Source organism: Mercenaria mercenaria, chromosome 1 (assembly GCF_021730395.1).
Source record: "Mercenaria mercenaria strain notata chromosome 1, MADL_Memer_1, whole genome shotgun sequence".
Lineage (NCBI taxonomy): Eukaryota > Metazoa > Mollusca > Bivalvia > Venerida > Veneridae > Mercenaria > Mercenaria mercenaria.
The window spans coordinates 61,952,973-61,977,238 of NC_069361.1; the positions used below are offsets into that span (position 1 = coordinate 61,952,973).

The 24,266-nt window shown below is 35.3% G+C and overlaps 2 protein-coding genes across 3 annotated transcripts in view; one reads left to right on the forward strand and one right to left on the reverse strand.

The window, feature by feature from the left end:
* The window catches only part of LOC123536209 (syntaxin-5-like), a 29,988-nt gene extending 16,276 nt beyond the window's left edge, over window positions 1-13,712 (reverse strand). The window contains exons 1-5 of the mRNA XM_045319186.2: window positions 13,569-13,712; window positions 7,951-8,254; window positions 6,437-6,492; window positions 4,519-4,706; window positions 1,745-1,801 (exon numbers count right to left, since the gene is read on the reverse strand). Coding sequence (XP_045175121.1) covers window positions 1,745-1,801; window positions 4,519-4,706; window positions 6,437-6,492; window positions 7,951-8,225 — 576 coding nt within the window. The 5' untranslated portion in view covers window positions 8,226-8,254; window positions 13,569-13,712. The remainder of the gene's footprint in view (window positions 1-1,744; window positions 1,802-4,518; window positions 4,707-6,436; window positions 6,493-7,950; window positions 8,255-13,568) is intronic.
* Window positions 13,713-13,738: 26 nt separating this feature from the next.
* LOC123566171 (methionine synthase-like) overlaps window positions 13,739-24,266 on the forward strand; it is a 149,417-nt gene continuing 138,889 nt past the window's right edge. Inside the window, exon 1 of one of the 2 annotated variants that reach the window (XM_053549113.1) lies at window positions 13,739-13,887. In XM_053549113.1, the coding sequence (XP_053405088.1) occupies window positions 13,842-13,887 (46 nt within the window). In that variant the 5' untranslated portion in view covers window positions 13,739-13,841. Of the gene's footprint in view, window positions 13,888-14,016; window positions 14,247-24,266 lie in introns of those variants that run through there. The other variant, XM_053549110.1, reaches the window with a different exon arrangement.

The window sequence follows — 24,266 nt, forward strand, 5'->3', positions numbered from 1 at the left end:
CTAATCAGTAGCATGGACTGCGACCAAAGTTTAATTATAGGGTTTGCTTCATGGTCTGTATAGACTGAAAACTGGTGAAAAGGTAGACTGCATCAAAAGTCTATTAATTTGATACACCTCAAGATGACTTAATAAAGTAAACCGTTCTACAAAATGGCTCAAAAACATGTTTTTTATTCACGCCTGAAGCCCTGCTTGATCAAATATGGACGGCTTAGTATTGAATACTTAACTGTAAAATGAAGACCTGGCTGTGTTAGTGTACAAACAGTGTCAGGCCACTTCAGGTTTGTTTATTTACATTATTTTCTTTTTCCTGTTTTCTAATTAGTGAATAATAATAACTAAAAAACAGACACCCTAAATTTAAGTGACCACATGAACATGAGGGGGTATAAAACAAGAGCACCGCCTTGCGGGTGCTGACGCTCATCTGATTTTTTTTGTGTAATAGAAATATTGTCCTACCCATGATTTTCTAAGTCTAAAAAGGGCCATCATTCTTGCAAAAAGCAGGATAGAGTTATGTTTCTTGATGTACAGTGTCCACTTATGATGGTGAAAAACTGTTGCAGTTTTAAAGCAATAGCTTTGATAGTTTATGAGAAAAGTTGACTTAAACATAATACTCAACCAAGAAAATGATTTTCTAAGTCCAAAAGGGGCAATAATTATTGCAAAAAGCAGGATGGAGTTATGTTGCTTGCTGTACAGGGTCAGCTTATGATGGTGAACAAGTGTTGCAAGTTTCAAAGCAATAGCTTTGATAGTTTAAGAGAAAAAGTTGACCTAAACATAAAACTTAACCAAGAAATCTGATATTTTCTAAGTCCAAAAGGGGCCATAAATCTTGCAAAAAGCAGGACAGAGTTATGTTTCTTGCTGTACAGGGTCAACTTATGATGGTGAACAAGTGTTGCAAGTTTTAAAGCAATAGCTTTGATAGTTTAGGATAAAAGCTGACCTAAACATAAAACTTAACCAAGAAAACTGATTTTCTAAGTCCAAAAGGGGCAATAAATCTTGCAAAAAGCAAGATGGAGTTATGTTTCTTGATGTACAGGGTCAGCTTATGATGGTGAACAAGTATTCCAAGTTTCAAAGCAATAGCTTTGATAGTTTAGGAGAAAAGTTGACCTAAACATAAAACTTAACCAAGAAATCTGATATTTTCTAAGTACAAAAGGGGCCAAAAATCTTGCAAAAAGCAAGATGGAGTTATGTTTCTTGCTATACAGGGTCAGCTTATGATGGTGAACAAGTATTCCAAGTTTCAAAGCAATAGCTTTGATAGTTTAGGAGAAAAGCTGACCTAAACATAAAACTTAACTAGGCAACGCCGACGCAGACGCCGACGCCGACAACCGCTCAAGTGATGACAATAACTCATCATTTTTTTTCAAAAAATCCACTATATCAAAATTCCTGAGGGAAAACTTTGCTCCATACACAATCCCAACCTTGTTCTTTCAATAAGTTACCGATAGGTCAAGTTTAATGTCAATACGTCAATCAAAACTAGTTATAAAGCGGAAATCGTTTCTTTCATTTTTAGTAAAATCAAGCATGGCCTTTCTAAAAGCAACCTGCAAGCATAGTTTGTTTTCAAGAACTCGACCCAAACAAAAGCTATTACTGGAAATGAAATGCGTCTGATGCAGCCTCAGCAGTGACATACCCCATTCTAATAATCAGGATGTACAACCATGGTTCCTAAATATATCTGTAGATCAAGAAAACTTACCTCTGTTCTGACCTCAAGGACCTGCTTAAAGTCATTTGACATAGTCGCCAGCTTTGACTGAAATATAAAAGAAAACCAGAAGGGTGTATTTTTACTCACAAGATGACCATGATGAGTTTCACAAAAACAGATATATTGGGAAATTGATGTTCCATTTTAAGCTGACACAGCAGTTGTGTAAGAGGCATTTTGGCAGCATTTACTTTCTATCTTTCTTACCTTCTAAAGACAAAACAGAGCAGTAAAACCCACGAAACAACAAACTCTAGCACATGAACTGTCCAATTTATAATGTTTGATATGGCTACTCTTCAGTTTTCTGTTTTGTAAGGCATTTAATTCTGTTTTGTTAGTGAACCTAACATCATAATTACCAAAATCTAGATCACTTGCCAGAGTATAACAGCTCAAACATGTTTTTGGGGCTATAGTTATGATTTAACTATTTTAGACAGTCACCCAGGGAAAGATTGTCTGAAATTATTGTGAACTTGAACAAATTCATGAAAGATAATTTTCTAAGTGTCCACTATATACTCTTAAGACCACGGTTTTGGTAATCACGACCCAAGAAACATGAAAAGAAATTATATACAGACTTACCCAGTTTTAAAGTTAATATTGATTTCAACCTGACAAAATTCTTTAAGGTGATCCAATGGAAACTAGAAATTGCTTTTGTAAAAAAGCACATGTCTCCCCCAATGCAAAGTCCTATAGGCAAGAAGTCAATATGGGTCAGGAGCGAAAGTCAAAGAGACACTGATGGTTGGCTGCAATAGGGATCATCTACTTGGCATGTCCAGTCATCCCGCTAAGTTTAAACACTCTTGGCCTAGTGGTTCTCAAGTCACTGTTCAGGCTCCTGTGACCTTGACCTTTGATCAAGTGACCCCAAAATAAATAGGGGTCATCTACTCTGCATGTCCAATCATCCTATTAAGTTTCTACATTCTAGGTCAAGTGGTTCTCAAGTTATTTTCCAGAAATGATTTTACATGACCAGGTCCATGTGACCTTGACTGTTAATAGACTGACCCAAAAATCAATAGGGGTCATCTTCTCTGCATGTTCAATCATCCTATGAAGTTTCAACATTCTGGGTCAAGTGGTTCTCAAGTTATTGATCGGAAATTGTTTTCCATGTTCAGGCTCCTGTGACCTTGACCTTTAACAGAGTGACCCCAAAATCGATAGGGGTCATCTACTCTGCATGTTCAATCATCCTATGAAGTTTCAACATTCTGGGTCAAGAGGTTCTCAAGTTATTGATCGGAAATGATTCTCAATGTTCAGGCCCCTGTGACCTTGACCTTTAACGGAGTGACCCCAAAAACATATAGGGGTCATCTACTCTGCAGGAACAATCATCCTATGAAGTTTCAACATTCTGGGTCGAGAGGTTCTCGAGTTATTGATTGGAAACGGTCTTCGATGTTCAGCCCCCTGTGACCTTGACCTTTAATAGAGTGACCCCAAAATCGATAGGGGTCATCTACTCTGCATGACCAATCATCCTATTAAGTTTCAACATTCTGGGTCAAGTGGTTCTCAAGTTACTGACCGGAAATGGTTTTCAATGTTCAGGTCCCTGTGACCTTGACCTTCAACAGAGTGACCCCAAAATCAATAGGGGTCATCTACTCTGCATGACCAATCATCCTATGAAGTTCCAACATTCTGGGTCAAGTCGTTCTCGAGTTATTGATCGAAAATGGTTTTCCATGTTCAGGCCCCTGTGACCTTCACCTTCGGCAGAGTGACCCCAAAATCAATAGGGGTCATCTACTTTGCATGACCAATCATCCTATAAAGTTTCAACATTCTGGGTCAAGTCTTTCTCGAGTTATTGATCGGAAATGGTTTTCCATGTTCAGGCCCCTGTGACCTTGACCTTTGACGGAGTGATCCCAAAAACAATAAGGGTCGTCTCCTCCGTAAGCCCTACCAACCTATGAAGTTTGAAGGTTCTAGGTCAAATGGTTCTCCAGTTATTGCTCGGAAATAAAGTGTGACGTATGGACGGACAGGGCAAAAACAATGTGTCTCCCCCAGAGGAGGGGAGACATAGATATGGCCTCTACAGTGTTAACAAGTTTTTTTTTTACTTAACCCTGTGACTTAGTTTTTCCATCTCGGGCAATCCAGTTTTGAATATGAACTAGATTACACAGAGACAAACACTTTGACAAAGATTTATGAAGATCAAACAGAAAATGAGACCTTTAGAATGATTTTACCTAGTGACCTAGTTTTTGAACTAGGGGTCTTGGTGATGAGCATGGCATGTTTTCTCATCATGTAGAACACTTGTGCCAAATAATATCAAAATCCCTTAATGATGCTAAAAGGGCAAAGAATAAATTACATCTGAAGTGTGACCTTGACCTTTATGGGGTTTCGATGTTGTGCAAGACGTCTGATTAATGGTAACATTTTTGTGCTAAGTAATATTAAAATCTCTTGATGAGTGAAGAAATTCTAATGAAAAGGGGGATATTTCATTAAATATTGGTACTAGAGTTATTGACCTTGTGTCATATAGTGTGGGAGATGATGTGGAACAGCAACTTTCAGTTTAAATCAAATCCATTTTGTAATAACATTTTGTAATAACTGAGATAGAGTGGAAGTGCATAAAAACTTTAAACTGAAATTCTAAGTAAAAAGGGGGATAATTCATGAAATATTGGTGTGAGAGTTATGGCCCTTGTGCTATATGATGAGGGTGAAGAAGGGTCTAGAAGTGAAGAAGGGTCTAGAAGTAGACATACCTGTAGAGCAACAACGACTGTGTTGGAATGAGTTTGTTTTTGTCGTGCATTCTGGCCCTGTTGACCTCTGGCTACCTGCTGTAACTGTGCTATCTGTTTGTTTAAACTGTTTATGTCCTCCTTGATAATGTATGTCAACTCTTGTATCTCTACTGGTTTATCGTCAAATAAAGACTTCCTTTTTGCCACTACATGGGAGAAACAATAACATCAGGGTGTGTTAACAATGCACATTTTACTATTTTACTTACTTCCCAGTTTATTCATATTAATGTCATTTGAAAGAAACAGCAGCCATCTGTATAGCTTTTATCTTATTGGATGAATTACAAAACATGAAATATATAAATGGAACATTTATCTCATTCTGGCTAATGCCATATTTCTATCATTATTTTGGTAAGGTCTCAGTATCCTAGCACCAGTGCTCCCCAATATTGGATAAATTACTCCAAACATACACCTGAACAAAGCACTTTTTTTAAATGAAACATTATTTGTTTTACCTGATACAAATATTGTGACCCCTCCTTCAGCAAGTCTTAGCTGATTTTAGTCCAAGTAACAGATTTTTTAAAAACTTTAACATCTGATCTGTCACACTTGTTTGTGTTCACATAGAACTTGATACAAGTTAGATTTTCACAGGTGGTGTTTTTAAGATTTAATTTTCCTATCCTGTTTGCCCAACCAAGGCAGAGTTATTTTAGCTATTTTAGCAGAAGTATAAATTTGATAAACATACTTTGCCTAGGGAATATGAATAGGATCAAAGCTATACAGATGACTGTTGTTCCTAATTTAGTAAATATCTAAGTCTTGGTAAAGGAATACTATAGAATGCTACATATTAAATATTAAAGCCCTAGGCTATGTGGTCTTGTACAAGAAGATTTTCAAAGTTTTCCCTATGTCAGTCTATATAAACCATGTGACCCCCAGGGCAGGGCAATATTTGACCCTTGGGGGATAATTTGAACAAACTTAGTAGAGGACCATTAGATGATGCTACATACCAATTATCAAAGCCTAGATAAGAAGATTTTCAAAGTTTTTCCCTATATAAGTCTATATAAATCATGTGACCCCAAGGCAAGAAGCAAGATGACTGAACTTGTATTCTGCAAGTTTCAAGTTTATTGATATATTCAGGGCCAATAAGGGCATGTGACATGCCTGACATACAACACAATGTAGCATAGTAATATCAGATGGCAAGACAACTATTATATAACCAAAATTTTTATAATGTGGAGGATAAGACATCCATTTTTTTTTACCAGAAAATGTTAAGTATTCCATCATCATCCAAGCTGACCTACCAAAATTTAAAACAGACATTACGTCCCTTCCAAAAGCATACATGTAAAAACAAACCCTGAGTGGCCCACATGTTGTCTCATTATGGCAAACATTTGAGCGAAGTTATCAAGGGTAAAAGGTACAGAGCTGACAACCATAAACAACACGTGCAGGACAGATCAATATCTTACACAGATTTTTTTTGTTGGGTTTTATCTATTTATTTTCATTGTTCTCATTATAAGGTCAAATAGCAACTTTAGAACTTTTCATGGTGGAAGACCGAGCATTATTTCAGGCAGGGATAGGCACCTTTGTAGAGCTGTTTTTTTCACATGCAAGAATTCTACAACCTAAGCAAGGTTCAAAACCCTCTGTGGTGAGAAACAGGTTTCAGCAAATTTAGCCAAATGGTTAGAGGCCCCTTTTTCGGCTTTTAAGTAAAACACAGACACTTTCTAGGTTACATGGCTAGCTTTTATTTGTGGAATAAAAGCAAAGGTGACCCTCCAAGCATTACTCCACACAGAGGATGGAGAGGGCACCTGCTTGTACCGAAAGCTCACTTGAGTCAGAAGAGGCAATTAAAGCATTAACAATAAAGTATTGTACTTACATAATGTTAACTTTTCTAGTTTTGCAAATGTGTTGGCCAGATCTCTTCCTATTCTCCTGTAATGACAATACTGACATATCAATCAAGTGTATATGGTATTGTCACCAGTGTTCTTTAGATTTCAAATAAAGACAAGGTGTTTAAGAGATCTACTCACTGACGATACAGGACAACTGTCAGTCTGATACATGTTAAATAGGTAATTATATATATTAAGAAATAAATTACATCCATGAACAAGAGACTCTTAAGTCCCTGTATAGCTCACCTTACCTTGTTCCAAGATATCCTAGTACCTAATTTGGCCTAGATTTCAAAGAGACAAACATTTTGAACATGTTTTATGTACAACAGGTGGTTCCTTAACAAAGTTTTTAAATGATTTGACCTGGTGACATAGTTTTTGACCTAAAGTGTCCAACTTCTGAATTTGACCTAGATTTCAGTCAGGCAAACATTCTGAAATAAAGTTAAAAAATTACCTCTGAAGTGTGAAGTTAACAAACTTTTTTCTATGCTTTATCCTAGATTTTTATCAGACAAGCATTCCTACTAGGTCTTATCAAGATCAGGTGGAAAATGAGGCCTCTTGAGTGCTTAAAATGTCTATGATTTGACCCAGTGACATAGTTTTTGACATAGATAATCCAGAATCGAACTTGAGACAACCATTCTGATAAAGTTTTATGAAGTGTTATCTAGGTTTTTTCTATTAATCGACTTAGTGACCTAGTTTAAGACCTCAGGTAATCTAGTTTTAAACCTCATTTAGATTTCAAAGAGACAAACATTTCAACAGAGTTTTATGAAGATCAAGTAGTAATTGTGGCCTCAAGAGTGTGAACAATCATTTTTCTATGATTTGATCTCGTGACCGACATAGGTAAATAAGTTTTGATCTTGACCTAGATTTTATAGAGACAAGCTTTCTGACAAAAATTAATGTTTATCAAGTAGAGATGTGGCCTTAGGAGTGTCAACATGGTTTTTCTATGATTTTACCTAGAGTCTTAGTTTTTGACATTTGGTAACCTAGTTATTAAAGTGACTTAGATTTCATAGAGGCAAACATTAGAAGACCGAACAGAAAATGTGGCTTCTACAAGAGTTAACTACGATTTGACCTAGTGACCTAGTTTTTGATCTCAGGTAACCCAGTTTTAAATCTGTCCTAGGTTTCACAGAGACAAATATTTTCATAAAATTAATGGGAGGTAAAAACCTTAAGGGTGCTAACATACAAGAAAGTTTTCAGGGGATCTGGGGGGATGGTCACTTTTCCCTGAATATATATATATACACATACATACAGGGAAAAGTGACATGCCCCCTGATCGCTTTATACTCAACCGATCAGGAAAACTCGGTAACAAAGATATGACAGAAAAACAAAGGCTGCCGAAAAACTTTAACCAAGAAAGCTCACGACGACGCCGGGTGAGTAGAATAGCAACCCTATTCTCCGAACAGTGGAGCTAAAATGCTATCTGAATGATACATTATCAACAATTTACTTTGCAATTTGTGTGAATTCACTTCGTTGCTTGATAGGCCCTGTTCTTCGTGAAGAAGGCAAATGTCCATTTATATGTCGAGACTGAAGAGATTTTACTGCTGAAGCAAACTCATTTGTGCGGTCTCTACATGACATCTCGGAATCTATGAATGAACTAGGAAACTCCGAGGCAGCTGGTTCTTGTGTTTCAAATGTTTTTCCTCCTAGCTGGTATCTGTTAGTGATTGGTCGATCATCCGAGTCTGAATTGTTTCTCCTTCTCCTAGTGATCATTGGTATCTTTGTCAGTAACAGAGATTTACCTGAAAGTTATAGTAATATGATAAATAATATCAATGTCAAAAGCAAAATCTGGTAATATACCAAAAAAATGAAAGTTGCCAAAAATATAATTTGTAATATGAATCCTAAAATGAACCATCCAATCAATTATCAACAATATGATAGTTAAAACAAGAGGGATGTCCACATCTTATGTCAGATAACAAATGCTTAGAAGAAAATATGTTAAAGTGCAAAAGTTCAAAAGAGATTCAAAGTCAAAGTGAGACAGAAAACATTTAAGTGTTAGGTAACAAGTGAATGAAGTATTGCTATGCAATACAAAGTCCCCTACTGGAAGGCACCTAATTTCTCTTCTGCAGTATAACATAATGAACTCAGATATCTGTCAGTGATGTATAAACAATATTGTACTATACTAATAAACTTTGATAATGTGACAGTTGACCTCAATACAATTGACACTGTTTATTTTCCAATACAGGTAAATCCAATATTTGCTTTACAATACATCTATGACGGATTATCTTTGAACACCCCTGGACTAACTGAACTCAACTGCCACATTATCAAAGTTTTAATAAATGTATATACAATATGTTATAACAAAACACTTGGATTAAAATTTATATATATAAAAACCTATGTACAGTAACTGTTGTTTTCATATGGCATTTTTTTGGCCGATTATTAAAAAAGGTGTCATAAGTTATTTATAGTAACAACAAACAAGAGGCCATGATGGCCCTATATCGCTCACCTGAGTACCATTGCTCTTAATGATAAGATCAAGTTTTGACATAGATCACATAGGCATACACTTTAAATATCAACAGGATAAACATTTTCTTGTAACAGTCCCTTTTGACCTATGGGTCACATACTAGTCATAGCCATCTCCATACCAAGTTTGAGGGTCCTTGGCTCAAATGCTGCATTTTTGTACTAGCATGCCTATTCTTTACCCTGGAAGACTTAAATAACATTTAAAACCTATCTCATTAGATGCTGCTAAGGTATATTCATTTACATAAAATAAAGAGGGGTAATGTGTCATAAATTCAGTCAAAAGTTATCTACCCTGATTGTCCAAGTCCATCTGATGGCATAAATGACATTTCAAATCAGTATCTTCATTGGTTACTGAGATACACCCATTTTAATTTGAAACGAAGGGAGGTAATTTGACATAAAATCAGTCCATAGTTATCTACCCTGATTGTCTCAGTCCAACTAATGACAATAATGTCAAATAAGTCCTATAAATACTTACTGAGATAAATCCATTTTTATTAAAATCAGGGGAGGTAATCATGCATTGGTATATGCATGTAGAAGATACTGAGTACAAGCCTTTACAACAATATATTAGAAAAGTAAGTAAAAGTAGAAATTTCTTACCATGGAAGACATAAATAATGTTTCAAACCAATTTCATTAGAAGCTGCTAGGTACCGGTATATTCATTTACATAAAGGATAAAGGGAGGTAATCTGTCATAAATTCAGTCAATATGTATCTTCACTGATTGTCCAAGTCCATCTGATGGCATAGATGAAATTTCAGATCAGTATCTTCATTAGTTACAGAGATATACCCATTTTAATTTGAAATAAAGGGAGGTAATTTGACATAAAATCAGTCCATAGTTATTTACCCTGATTGTCTGAGTCCAACTAATGACAATAATGGAATTTCAAATGAGTCCTATAAGTACTTACTGATACAAAATCATTTTTATCAAAATCAGGGGAGGTAATCAGATATAAAATAACTCCAGAACCTATGATTGGATCTGACAGATTCATCATGGAATCCAAAATTTATTGTCGTTGAAGATATTTTGCAAGTTTGTATCAAATCAAACCATAAATGAAGTCTCTCTATGACTGTACAAGCCAAAAATTAGCAAATTTTGTCCCTTTAAGGGGCCATAACTCTGGAACCCATGATGGGATCTGACCAGTTTTCGAAAGGAACCGAGATATTATGCCAATACAAGTTGTTTGCAAGTTTGATTAAAGTTGATTACAAAAGTTACATCAAAATCCCTCCATGCATGAAGAAGAAATGCTCCGAACAGTCATTCTTGTATTTGACCTTTGGCCTCTATGGGTGACCTTGACCTTAGACCTAGGGACCAGGTTCTTGCACATGACACTCCGTCTTATGGTGGTGAACATTTGTGCCAAGTAATATTAAAATCCCTTTAAGGATTGTTGAGTTACAGACTGGACAGGAAAAAAGCCGTTTTGGCCTTTGATTTCCAAGAGTGACCTTGATTTGCGCATGACACGTCGTCTCATCATGGAGAACATTTGTGCCAAGCGATATTAAAATCCCTTAATGAATGACAGAGTTATGGACCGGACACGAAACAGACCCGGTTCATGCTATGTAAACATTTGACTGCCAAGTGTGACCTTGACCTTTGAGCTAGGGGTCTGAAAATTGTGCATGACACATTGTCTTATTATGAGGTACATTTGTGCCAAGTAATATTAAAATCCCTTCATGGACTTTGACTTTGATTATTATTATCATTGATGTAGTTATTAAAACCATGTACTGAGTTACTCTTGAAACTAAATAAATAAAATAAGACCTATAAAATATTTGTTTTTCATGTATTTTTAATTTTGACAGCTGTTGCTAGTACTTTATATACCAAGTACAAAAAACATGCAACTGTTGGTGAGGGTATCATCCATGGCCTACAAGTAAATTAAAACAAAAGTTACATGCAACTGTTGGTGTGGGTATCATTCATGGCCTACAAGTAAATTAAAACATGCAACTGTTGGTGTGGGTATCATTCATGGCCTACAAGTAAATTAAACACAGAATAAGTTTAGGGTTTGAAAACAGGTAAGTTGGCAATACCACTTGTTCAATATACATAATACCCATTTAGAGCCTTACTCATTTTGGCTTCGAAGCTTTACCCACGTCTGTATTTTACTGTTAGGAAAATGAAGACATGCAAAAATAGACTTGCTCAAATAAATTATACATTAATAGTATTCATGTAGAAACTTCAAATTAAAGTTATAATGCAAAATTTTAAACAAAAACTTTAAAATCTTCGAAAATATGTTTTTGAACAAATGTGAGCAAATATCTACCCCTAACATCAGTTCTAATACACAGCAGACTGATGATTGTATGGTAAATCTGTGGGCACGCTTCGCTGCCACAAAAATATATGCCCTTTTCTTGTTATTCTGAGCCCCTTAGTCGGTATTTCATTTTCAACTGATATCTGACAGTAATACAGATTTAAGTTTCAAAAGAGTTTTTGCTATAGTTTGATACTCCAACAGCTAAACTTAAAAAATCTCTATCAGAAGAAAAATTCTACGGATTGTTGTCAATGAATAATCCAGGCTTTCACATGATGACACTTTGACACAGCCAGATGCTTTCTCGTTGAACCAAGACTTTTGATCATTTGAACTAGCTCTCAAAAACTTTAAGGCTTTTTTTGAAAATGTTCTTTTTCAAAAATTAAGAAAAGATATATAATTGTGTTTGCAGGTAAACAAGGCAGTCTGAAAGACAGCTATATCCCCCTTATATCCATTGTTATGGATAGTGAAAGGGTTGATGGTATTGGGTGGAACCATTTAACATTCGAGTTGTGACCTTGACCTCAAGCCGACAGGGGTGAATTTTGAACTTTGCACATTGTCTTGATAAGGGGAATATTACAGCCAAGTCATATTAAAATCCTTCAAGGGGTTTAGGAGATACAGAGCGAACACAAAATGGAAGGCTCAAACATTTGACCTTGAGTTGTGGCCCTAACCTTGAGCAAACATGGCTGACTTATGGGTTCTGCACATCGTCTTGATGAGGTGATCATTTGGCCCAAGTTTCATGAAAATCCTTCAAGGGGTTTTAGGAGGTATACAGAGCAGACATGAAATGTTACAGACAGACAGACAGAAGGATGGAAGGACAAACAGAGACCATTCCTACAACCCCCTGGGATTAGGAAGTTTTACAATAAATGGTTTCTGTTTCCTATAAGAAGGTTATATATTACCCCAGTGATTTTAGTGCCAAAATTTCCATTGTGTATATTTCTGTTTTAATCATTAATGTAATACTATTTTCTCTTTATTCTTGTTTAACTGTCATATGAATTGCCACAACATACATAAAATTTCGAAACAGGAAATAGCTGCAAGTGCAAATTTCCCAAAGGCTTGGATAAATGAGAGGGCTCAGAATTACGAGAAAGAGGGACACATTAAAAAAAAAGTCCAGTCGATGTCCACAAAGGCATTGGAGAGTTTATCATCGATGTCGAATTCAGAGGGGTAATTTCATGCTTAAATGTCAACAAAAATTCATTATTCAGAGAAGTTATCTAGTCCAACTAATTTGACGCGATCCTAGGAAATATTGAGATAATTTTTTCATATGGGCAATATCCCCGCTCGCGTCAAACACTCGAAAGACCAAAATAGTTGAAGCAATTTCCGATGAAATTTTCATCACTGCCGACGCTTAACATGCTATAAATTTAAATGCCGATTATTTCACGAATTGGCCTTAAATTCAAATAAAACTTACATGTATCAAAAGGGAATTCAATTCCTCAATGATTTATGTAAAAATTATCAAATAATATCGAAAATTACGAATTTTCTGGTGATTTAAACCTATTATTACTGTACACATTTAACGTTTACCATGTATATACACACCAATATGTGCAAGCAATAAAACAAATAACTTTACATGACTGTGTACTGTGATTCATCCTCCATTATTTTGGTCCTTCAAAGTTTTGATGTTTAGATTGCCAATCACAAATATAAAACAATCTGAACAGCGAATTATTTTGACCAAGATGTTATCATAATAAGTTCATTGTAACTGTCCAAGTTCCAACAGATTTATTGGGGATTAGAAATATGCAAAGACGGGACAGCGACTGTCAAAAATTTATCATGCTGTCCCTACAGATCATATTATCGATTTATTTGGACTAAATACCAAATTATGGAACTGTTTACGTTTTATAAATCAATTCAATTTTGTTGGTAAACATTACAAAATTTTGACTGACATATTATTGCGCAATTGAAATGGATTTGCATATTTTCCCGTTTACGATCATTGTTCCGTGTTTACCTAAATGTAGGGTACAACATGTACAATGGCATTTTATTTCTGGTCTGGAACCAGCGGTAAGATCTGGTAAAAATGAATAAAATACACTTTGCTAAAACTAATTTGCATGGTGTTGATAGGCTTATCGTGTAGAGATTAAAATTACGTTCATACTGAAGAATATAAACGAATTAAAAGTAATAATCTTACATAATCTGACGGTCAGAAAGTTCAAAAACACGTTCTATTATGTAAAAAGAAACTTGAAATGTTGAACTGTCAAAAAATTTACATCCACGAAGCAAACAAATGCGTCACATCCGGCGCATGCGTAGATATACAACGATACCGAGGTAAGTGATAAACGAATCATTTGGTCGCTGACCGGCAATCTGACAGCAGTGAGTAGACTGCAAAAACACGGGATTTAATCGAGGTGAAAAGACGAAACTGAGCTGAGTCACAGATTGAAAAACAAAAACTATGGCATCAAAAATTAAACCAGAAAATGCAAATAGGACCAACACAGGTACTTGCTCATTTGATTTAAATTGATCATTGACCTAGATATAATAATGTGTCATGGTTTTTGTTCAGTGTAAAACAGACGCTCAATAACGTTTGTTTAGAAGTGGAAATTCTGGAGCTATATTTAGCTTTGCTTTATGCTCTAATTAATTTTCGCACAACAAACGCACGTGATCTATTCACACGTTGTGTCCTGTGAGGGGTTTGGCTAAAGTAAATTATATACAGAATTTTGAGACGATATCGCCTTGATTGTGAACAATACAAAAAATTAACTAACTGATGGGGAGAAAAATACTGTAATGAAAGGAAAAATAAGGAATAGAGAAAAAATCTCAGCAGGGGAGATAAAAACAACTGGTCAGTTTGTGAATGAGTAAAGACTAAGTTTATAATTATAGCAGGTGGAGAAAACAAAACCAACTGGTTGTTATAGGAGAGATCCTGTTTGTATAAAATCCGTTGTATGTTCTATTTTTAGAACTGATAAGACAGTGATGTGCGAATGTCCATGTTTTTTGTAAACTTTCTTAACACAAATTATATCAATAATTTTTTGATCAGTACGTGGAAAGGTTATAGTGTGTATAGGATCGGAATTTTTAATTTTTGATAACTTTTTCTTTCATTATGGATTTTAAAAATTCAAAAAATTTTGAAATGCTTACGATTTTCATATTTTCTCATTTAAATATCTTTTTAAAATGAATGACCATTTTAAATGACATATGATTTTAATAGCGGCGTAGAGATGCTCCCAACTTTTAGAAAAACACTGTAAGTTAAGCGTTCATAATAAATGCATTTTATTTCGAAATGATAATTAAAAGTAATCAATAAATTGCTTGTTTTATATCCTTTCCATTGATCAAAAAATGCTTGATATCATTTGTGTTTTAAGAAAGTTTAAGCCGTTAGAAAAACATCACTGTTTACAAAAAACATGGACGCTCTGCGCCTGCCCACCTGATGTTTGTCTTATCAGTTCTAAAAATAGAAAATACGAGGGATTTGTATACAAACACGATCTCTCCTATAAAACAAGCAATTTATTAATTACTTTTAATTGTTATTTCGAAAAAAAAAAATGGATAAATTATGAACGCTTAACTTACAGTGTTTTTCTAAAAGTTTTGAACATCACTATGCTGCTATTAAAATTATATGTCATTTAAAATGGTTATTCATTTAAAAAAGGTATTTGAATACGAAAATTGTAATTATTTCAAAACTTCTTGAATTTTGCAAATCCATAAATGAGTGAAAAATTTATTAATAATTGAAAATTCCGATCCCATACACAAACGATGTAAAAACATTTGTTTTGCCTACCACCAGATAAACAGATGTTAATGTGTGACGTCACGGCTATCTCTCCTATCTTCCTCGTTGTTTTTGCACAAAAACCAAGGGAGAGAAGCTAAATAAAGGGGGAAAAGAAACCAGTTGATGAAAGAAAAAAAATGGAGAAAAAAAAAAGATTTGAAGTCACAGTCTAGGGTAGCCTAAATCATTTGGTTTATTGGGATCATCTGATCGGGATGAATTATTTTGTTATCTGATATTTTATAGTTATTATCCCTCTAACAGGACAGTAAAAGTCAAAAGTTATCACGCTGTCTTGAAACGTCCTATTATTTGACTGCCCCTAGGGTAATAAACCGGTTCTTCTAGAATTTGATTCTAGAGGTATTGATCCTTAATAAATATCTAGACAAGCCTGTTAGGGGTTGTTTAGTGGTAGGGACCTCATTTTTCCAGATTTTTGGGTTATTTATATCTTTAATTTTGTTGAAAATGAATTATGAGATACATGTAAGATTTAATCGATGTAAACCTAAAACTTTAAATGTCCGAGTAAATCCAAGTAACTATGCTGTTCAGTGCCAATTGCTTTATGGTTATATACAAATGTACACTGTTGATAAAGGATAAGCTAGTGTATCCAACCCTTTAGTAAATTATATGTGAATTTGGGCAAAAATCAAAATAAACTGAAGGTAGACAAAGTCTGCAATATGAAAAGGCACATTGATCTATGAACTCATTTATGTTGTCATTTAACAATTAGTTAATCAGCACTATTTGTTTTATAAAATTAACCTGCAAAAGTAGAAGGAATTGTTTGTGAAATATTCTGTTGTATCTTATGGTCATGATAAGTACGAAAAAAACATAAACCCCTCATTTCATAGAGTTTGTCACACCATATTTAACACCATTTCATCTAATCTATTTGATCCATATCCATATCGATTCCCCTTGATTTATTTGGTGTTACACAGTAATTTACAATTCAAGAAAATGTAAACAGTCTGATGAATCCTAATATCTGTAAACCATTTAATTTTTGTTCAGGTCCACTTTTTGCCAAAAACTGAGAGCTACCGCTTTGAAACTTACCACACTTCTTTGTCATCATTTGATGACTTTGTGGGGTTTGAACCTCTTCATGCAGCCTGTCTTGGCATACCATGTAAGGCACTGGTATTCGGCAATAGGGGTGAAATGGCCTCAGGGGGCAGAGTGCATTCATGACTATTTGTTTAAATAAAGTTATTACTATTATGTACAACACTACTGATTATGTCATTGCATAGAAATAGGCGTTTAGTCAAATTATTCAGTTCAACTGTTTCAGATTCTGTAGAGCAAGAACCATAACTCAAATATGCATTTTGTTATAATTATAGCCCTTTTCGTACCTAGAAAATTTCAATTTCTTGGTTAAAATTTTTGTTAAGGTCTACTTTATTTGAATACTATAAAAACAGCTTTGAAACTTTGCAGATTTTTTATCATCATTAGATTAGTACGTAGGTCAAGAGCCATAAGTCTTATTTGCATTTTATATGAATTGTGGCCCTTTATAATTTATATATTTAGAAAATTTGAATTTCTTTTTATTTAGGTCCAATTTCTTGACTATAGATAAGAGCTATAGCTTTGAAACTTTGTATGCTTGTTCATTATCATTAGATTAATTAGTAAGTACATGTAGGTCAAGAACCATAACTCTTGCATTTTGTCAGAATTATGGGCCTTTTCAATTTAGAAAATCAGTATTTCTTGGTTGTTTTTTGTTCACTTTTCTTACTATAGCTTTGAAACCTGATACATATTTTTGCCATCAATTAAGATGAGTAAGAAGGCCAAGAATATAACTCTTTTTAGCTCAACTATTCAAAGAATAGTAACGCTATTGGACTCGCCCATGCGTCGGCGTCGGCGTCCCCATCTGCATCCGCGTCCCGATTTGGTTAAGTTTTTGTATGTAGTGCAAAGTACCCACTAATGGGAATGGATTGAAACTTCACACACTTGCCCACTGTCATGAGCTGATAAGCACTATGCAGGTTCCATAACCCTATTTTGCTTTTTAGCTCGACTGTTCATAGAATAGTAGAGCTATTGGACTCGCCCATGCGTTGGCGTCCGCATCAGCGTCTGCGTCCCAATTTGGTTAAGTTTTTGTATGTAAGCTGGTATCTCAACAACCACTTGTGGGAATGGATTGAAACTTCACACACTTATTCACTGTGATAAACTGACTTACATTGCACAGGTTCCATAACTCTGTTTTGCTTTTTTACAAAATTATGCCCCTTTTTTGACTTAGAAATTTTTGGTTAAGGTTTTGTATGTAAGCTGGTATCTCAGTAACCACTTACGGGAATGGATTGAAACTTCACACACTTATTTACTGTGATAAACTGACTTACATTGCATAAGTTTCATAACTCTATTTTGCTTTTTTACAAAATTATGCCCCTTTTTCGACTTAGAATTTTTTGGTTAAGGTTTTGTATGTAAGCTGGTATCTCAGTACTTACTAATTGGAATGGATTGAAACTTCACACACTTATTCACTGTCATGATCTGACATGCACAAAGCAGGTCCCATAACTTTAATTTGCTTTTTTACAAAATTATGCCCCTTTTTCAACATAGAAATTTTTGGTTAAGTTTTTGTATGTAAGCTGGTATCTCGACAGTATCCACTAATGGGAAAGGATTGAAACTTCACACACCTGTTCACTGTCATGATATGACATGCAGTGCAATAACTCAATAACTCAACTTTGCATTTTACAAAATTATGCCCCTTTTTAGCTCATCTGATTTTTTGAAAAAAAATGATGAGTTATTGTCATCACTTGAGCGGTTGTCGGCGTCGGCGTCTGCGTCGGCGTTGCCTGGTTAAGTTTTATGTTTAGGTCAGCTTTTCTCCTAAACTATCAAAGCTATTGCTTTGAAACTTGGAATACTTGTTCACCATCATAAGCTGACCCTGTATAGCAAGAAACATAACTCCATCTTGCTTTTTGCAAGATTTATGGCCCCTTTTGTACTTAGAAAATATCAGATTTCTTGGTTAAGTTTTATATTTAGGTCAACTTTTCTCCCAAACTGTCAAAGCTATTGCTTTGAAACTTGCAATACTTGTTCACCATCATAAGCTGACCCTGTACAGCAAGAAACATAACTCCATCTTGCTTTTTGCAAGATTTATTGCCCCTTTTGGACTTAGAAAATCAGTTTTCTTGGTTAAGTTTTATGTTTAGGTCAGCTTTTATCCTAAACTATCAAAGCTATTGCTTTAAAACTTGCAACACTTGTTCACCATCATAAGTTGACCCTGTACAGCAAGAAACATAACTCCATCCTGCTTTTTGCAAGATTTATGGCCCCTTTTGGACTTAGAAAATATCAGATTTCTTGGTTAAGTTTTATGTTTAGGTCAACTTTTTCTCTTAAACTATCAAAGCTATTGCTTTGAAACTTGCAACACTTGTTCACCATCATAAGCTGACCCTGTACAGCAAGCAGCGTAACTCCATCCTGATTTTTGCAATAATTATTGCCCCTTTTGGACTTAGAAAATCATTTTCTTGGTTGAGTAATATGTTTAAGTCAACTTTTCTCATAAACTATCAAAGCTATTGCTTTAAAACTTGCAACAGTTTTTCACCATCATAAGTGGACGCTGTACATCAAGAAACATAACTCTATCCTGCTTTTTGCAAGAATGATGGCCCTTTTTAGACTTAGAAAATCATGGGTAGGACAATATTTCTATTACACAAAAAAAATCAGATGAGCGTCAGCACCCGCAAGGCGGTGCTCTTGTTAAACTTAGGAGTTTTGGGTTAAATTCTTATATGTAAGCTGGAATCGAAGTACCCACTAATGGGAATGGATTGAAACTTCACACACTTGTCCACTGTCATGAGCTGATAAGCACTATGCAGATTCCATAACCCTATTTTGCTTTTTTTAAATTATGCCCCTTTTTCGACTCGTATTCATTCAATCGACATGGCTGTTGAAAATGTGAGCGTTGCTGTCCTCCGACAGCTCTTGTTTTAAATTATGCCCCTTTTTCGACTTCCGTATTCAGTCAATCGACAAGGCTGTTGAATAGTCGAGTGTTGCTGTCCTTCGGCAGCTCTTGTTTTAACATATTGTCCAACAGTTGTAGACAGTGCTCTTTTTAGCTCATCTGATTTTTTGAAAAAAAATGATGAGTGATTGTCATCACTTGAGCTGTTGTCGGCGTCGGCGTTTGCGTCGGCGTTGCCTGGTTAAGTTTTATGTTTAGGTCAGCTTTTCTCCTAAACTATCAAAGCTATTGCTTTGAAACTTGGAATACTTGTTCACCATCATAAGCTGACCCTGTATAGCAAGAAACATAACTCCATCTTGCTTTTTGCAAGATTTATGGCCCCTTTTGTACTTAGAAAATATCAGATTTCTTGGTTAAGTTTTATGTTTAGGTCAACTTTTCTCCTAAACTATCAAAGCTATTGCTTTGAAACTTGGAATACTTGTTCACCATCATAAGCAGACCCTGTACATCAAGAAACATAACTCCATCTTGCTTTTTGCAAGATTTATTGCCCTTTTTGGACTTAGAAAATCAGTTTTCTTGGTTAAGTTTTATGTTTAGGTCAGCTTTTATCCTAAACTATCAAAGCTATTGCTTTAAAACTTGCAACACTTGTTCACCATCATAAGTTGACCCTGTACAGCAAGAAACATAACTCCAGCCTGCTTTTTGCAAGATTTATGGCCCCTTTTGGACTTAGAAAATATCAGATTTCTTGGTTAAGTTTTATGTTTAGGTCAACTTTTTCTCTTAAACTATCAAAGCTATTGCTTTGAAACTTGCAACACTTGTTGACCATCATAAGCTGACCCTGTACAGCAAGCAACATAACTCCATCCTGCTTTTTGCAATAATTATTGCCCCTTTTGGACTTAGAAAATCATTTTCTTGGTTGAGTATTATGTTTAAGTCAACTTTTCTCATAAACTATCAAAGCTATTGCTTTAAAACTTGCAGCAGTTTTTCACCATCATAAGTGGACACTGAACATCAAGAAACATAACTCTGTCCTGCTTTTTGCAAGAATGATGGCCCTTTTTAGACATAGAAAATCATGGGTAGGACAATATTTCTATTACACAAAAAAAATCAGATGAGCGGTGCTCTTGTTTATTCTTAGTGTTACATAAAAGCGCTGGAACCTTCTATGATGCTTCAAGTAGGAAAGCTGTCTGAGGACAGGGCAGAACCTTAGTAAGATCTCATTGAGAAAATTTCTTATATTTCACTTTTCTTGAATACTTATTATAACTTTGAAACTTCATACATTTTTTGGTCATCAGTTTAGATGAGTAAGAAGGCCAAGAACTATAAGTCTTTTCTTACATATGTCCAGCACTGGCACAAACAGACAGTGCTCTTGTTTTCACTTGAGAAAAATTTAGTTCCGCTGGAATGGTACTGGTACTTCTCTATTGTTAGCTCACCTGAGACAAAGGCTCAAGTTGAGTTTTTGTGACCACTTGATGTCTGTCATGCATCGGCCATCTTTTAACAATTTCTTGTCTGCACGATAGTGGTTTCATTTATGATCTGATTTTAACTAGACTTGCACACAACTTGTATCACCATAAGATCTTGGTGCCTTTCTTGAACCAGTCATATCCCACCATGGGTTCTAGAGTAATGTAACAAATTTCGGTGGGTGCTATTATTTATCCGAGCGGTCTGGATAAATATAGGCTGATATCATAAAAAGTCAAGAAAAAGTATTAGAATGCAATAACACTAAAATGAAAGTACCTAAAATGCCGTATATATATATTTCCAAATGACTGCTTGTCAATCTAATTTTTGTAGCGAAATGCCTATAAATTCTCAGTAACTTTTAAATAAATTTTCCTCAAGCTATCTGCTAAGTGATTTGAATAAAAATGATTCGAAAAGATTAGCTTATAAAAGAATCAGAAGAATAATTAAAGAAACTTGAAATGCCAAGAACTACAATGTATAAAAATAACTCTTAGCTTACAGCAAAATGCCTAACTAAAATAATCACCAGAATGCCACTACCCAGGCTTCTATGACCAATAAAGACACACAATGCCCTTATTTGTTCTTTGTAGAAATATCAGCCTAAAGTCCTGGTGCAACTAGTGTAATAAGCCGCAAAAGACTGTAAAATGCCACTAGAGTACTACGACCCTGACCTCCAATGCCTTTCAATATATCTAGCTAAAGAATGCCTTTCTTTTGCTTTGAAATTGTCTACTTGGCACTGTCGTCCCAAAGTCCCAGCTTGACTAGTGCAACAAATAATTTATTAAATAATTAATTATTATCGATGTGTCTCCTTCGAACTCCAACTGCGAACTGAGAGTCATCTAAAGTGAAGCCAAGTCCTTTGACTTGCTTCTTGATCTGCGCATGCGCCAACTTACTTATCCAATGGAAGTTCTTCTAGGAAATGCGTAGTGCAACTGAACATAATTATATAAAACATGCACTGATTGGATAAAAATACTTACATTCGTTTCTAATGAAAGAGCCGGAAATTGCCTATTTTATTCTTGTCTGTATAATAGCTGTTTCATTTATGATTGGATTTTAACCAAACTTGCACACAATTTGTATCACCATAAGTGTTGAACCAGCCATATCTCACCATGGGTTCCAGAGTTATGGCCCCTGAAAGGGCAAACATTTGCTATTTTGGTCTTGTCTGCATGATAGTGGTTTCATTTGTGATTTTATTTTAACCAAACTTGCACAGAACTTGTATCACCATAAGATCTTGGTTCTTTTCTTGAACCAGCAATATTCCACAATGGGTTCCAGAGTTAGGGCCCCTGAAAAGGCCAAAAATTGGCTATTTTGGTCTTGTCGGCACAAAAGTTTTTTCATTTATGATTGGGATTTAACCAAACTTGCACATAACTTGTATTACCATAAGATCTCAATTCCTTTCTTGAACCAGCCATATTCCACTATGGCTTCCAGAGTTAATGACTCCTGAAAGGGTTAAAATTGGCTATTTTTATGATCTTCTGGAGATATTCAAAGACAACATAGCTTTCTACAGAATGGAATTTCTGAACATCACACAAAATGCATGTCCATACTTGTAAATTAGTAGTGCTCAGTCTGAGGTATTTCAAGAAGAAATAAGTACTATATTCTAATGCTGAATGTCCTTGAATTTGACCTACTGACCTACTTTCTGAATATTTTAGCATCAGCTTTGATATTTCATGTTTACAGGTTTCAATACTTACCGTATTTTCCCGTATTAACGCCCCCGGGGGCGTTACATTTTCCAAAGAGGGGGCGTTTAATTGAGGTAAAAAAATAAAAAATGAAAATTTTTACAAAACTTAAAAACATCGTTCAAACTAGCTGTAAAGTGTTTCTGTGTTGTTTAATCCCCCCAAAACGTAATTATTTGGCATCCAATTTAATGCAGTGTGTCTTTTATGCATTTAAATACGGTACCTCGTGTATTCCATGTCTGGCTTTTTGACACGCTCGCGACACTACACATTACGTCATGACCCAAACAGCTGTGTACTCCGATAACATTTTCCTTAGTACATGCGGGTAGCTAATTGCGCAATACACAATGTCAGTGTTTTGACATGCTGCTGTGCCTGTTTTTAAATTAAAAGTTCTTAAAACTGCCGAAGAAAAGGGTATATCGTAAACACATTGCTGCAAGTTTGTTTAAAGTCGGCAGGAAGCGTGTGCGCGAGTGGTGTAAAAACAAATCAAAAATGTATTTACCGTTTAATTTTCTGTTACGTACCGTACTTAGTACAAATGTTTTGGACTTACGGTACATGGACTGTTTAAAAGTGTGTTTAATTTTTAATACATTGGACTTTAGTACTGTAAATTACTTATTATGTGGACTTAAAAATGAGGTAGGTGATTTTTTCCCGTTCTTGTTGACTTTTTTTCCCTCCAAAATGGGTGGGGGGCGTTAATTAGAGGGGGGGCCTTAATTCGGGAAAATACGGTATGCTTGATTCTACCTTATGACCTACTTTTTTGTTATTGATGACATGTAGGCAATATTACTCAGGTGAGCGATCCAGAGTCATCATGACCCTCTTGTTTGAATGATCCTGTGGATCCCTTGTTGTCCCCTGCCTTTTTTTTTGAAAAAAAAAATGGGCATAGAAATAGGCTGCTTTGTGTCCGCAAGACTCAGATTCCTAGCTCCAAGGTCAAGGTCACACTTAGAGGTCAAATGTTAACAGGGTTTGTTTCTTGTCTGGTCCATAACTCTGCTATCCATGAAGGGATTTTAAAATAACTTGGCATAAATTTTTATCATAATGAGACGATGTGTCATGTGCAAGGCCCAGACCCCTAGCTCCAAGGTCAAGGTCACACTTAGAAATCAAAGGTTAACATGGTCTGTTTTGTGTCCGGTTCATAACTCTGCCATTCATCAAGGGAATTTTAAATTACTTGGCATAAATGTTCCCTATAATGAGATGATGTGTCATGCTCAAGACCAAGACCATGTTAATCTTTGACTTCTAAAGTGGAGTCTGGTCTTGTGCAATAGAAGGTCTTATGCTAAATTTATTCATCTTTGGGCACTTTGTCCTTTTGAGGGGACAAATACCGGTAGTGCCAGAAATAGAACATTATTAGAACAACTTCTTCTCATCAAGTTCATTTTTACTGTTTATTCAAGTTTGGACTGTCACAGTTAAATGCAGAACAAACTTTAATTTTAATGACCTGTTCAAACTTGGTCAGAAGCAAGGTCATATGGTCAAGGTCCTCTTCAGGTGAGCGCCTTAGGTCCATTTAGGCCTTTGTTTATATTTAGTGGCGTTATTGGACTTTGAAAAAAGCTATATTTGAAAAAAAAGCTATATCTCACTATATTTATACTCTTAACACCATAATTTCTTCACCAATCATGTTGTATTTACACAGAATGTGTATATCAATAAAATCTAGTTTATGATTTATAACAGTGGGGTTCTTGCCAGGCTATTATTGCGTGTCTTATGTGACATGCCTTCAGCCTTTGA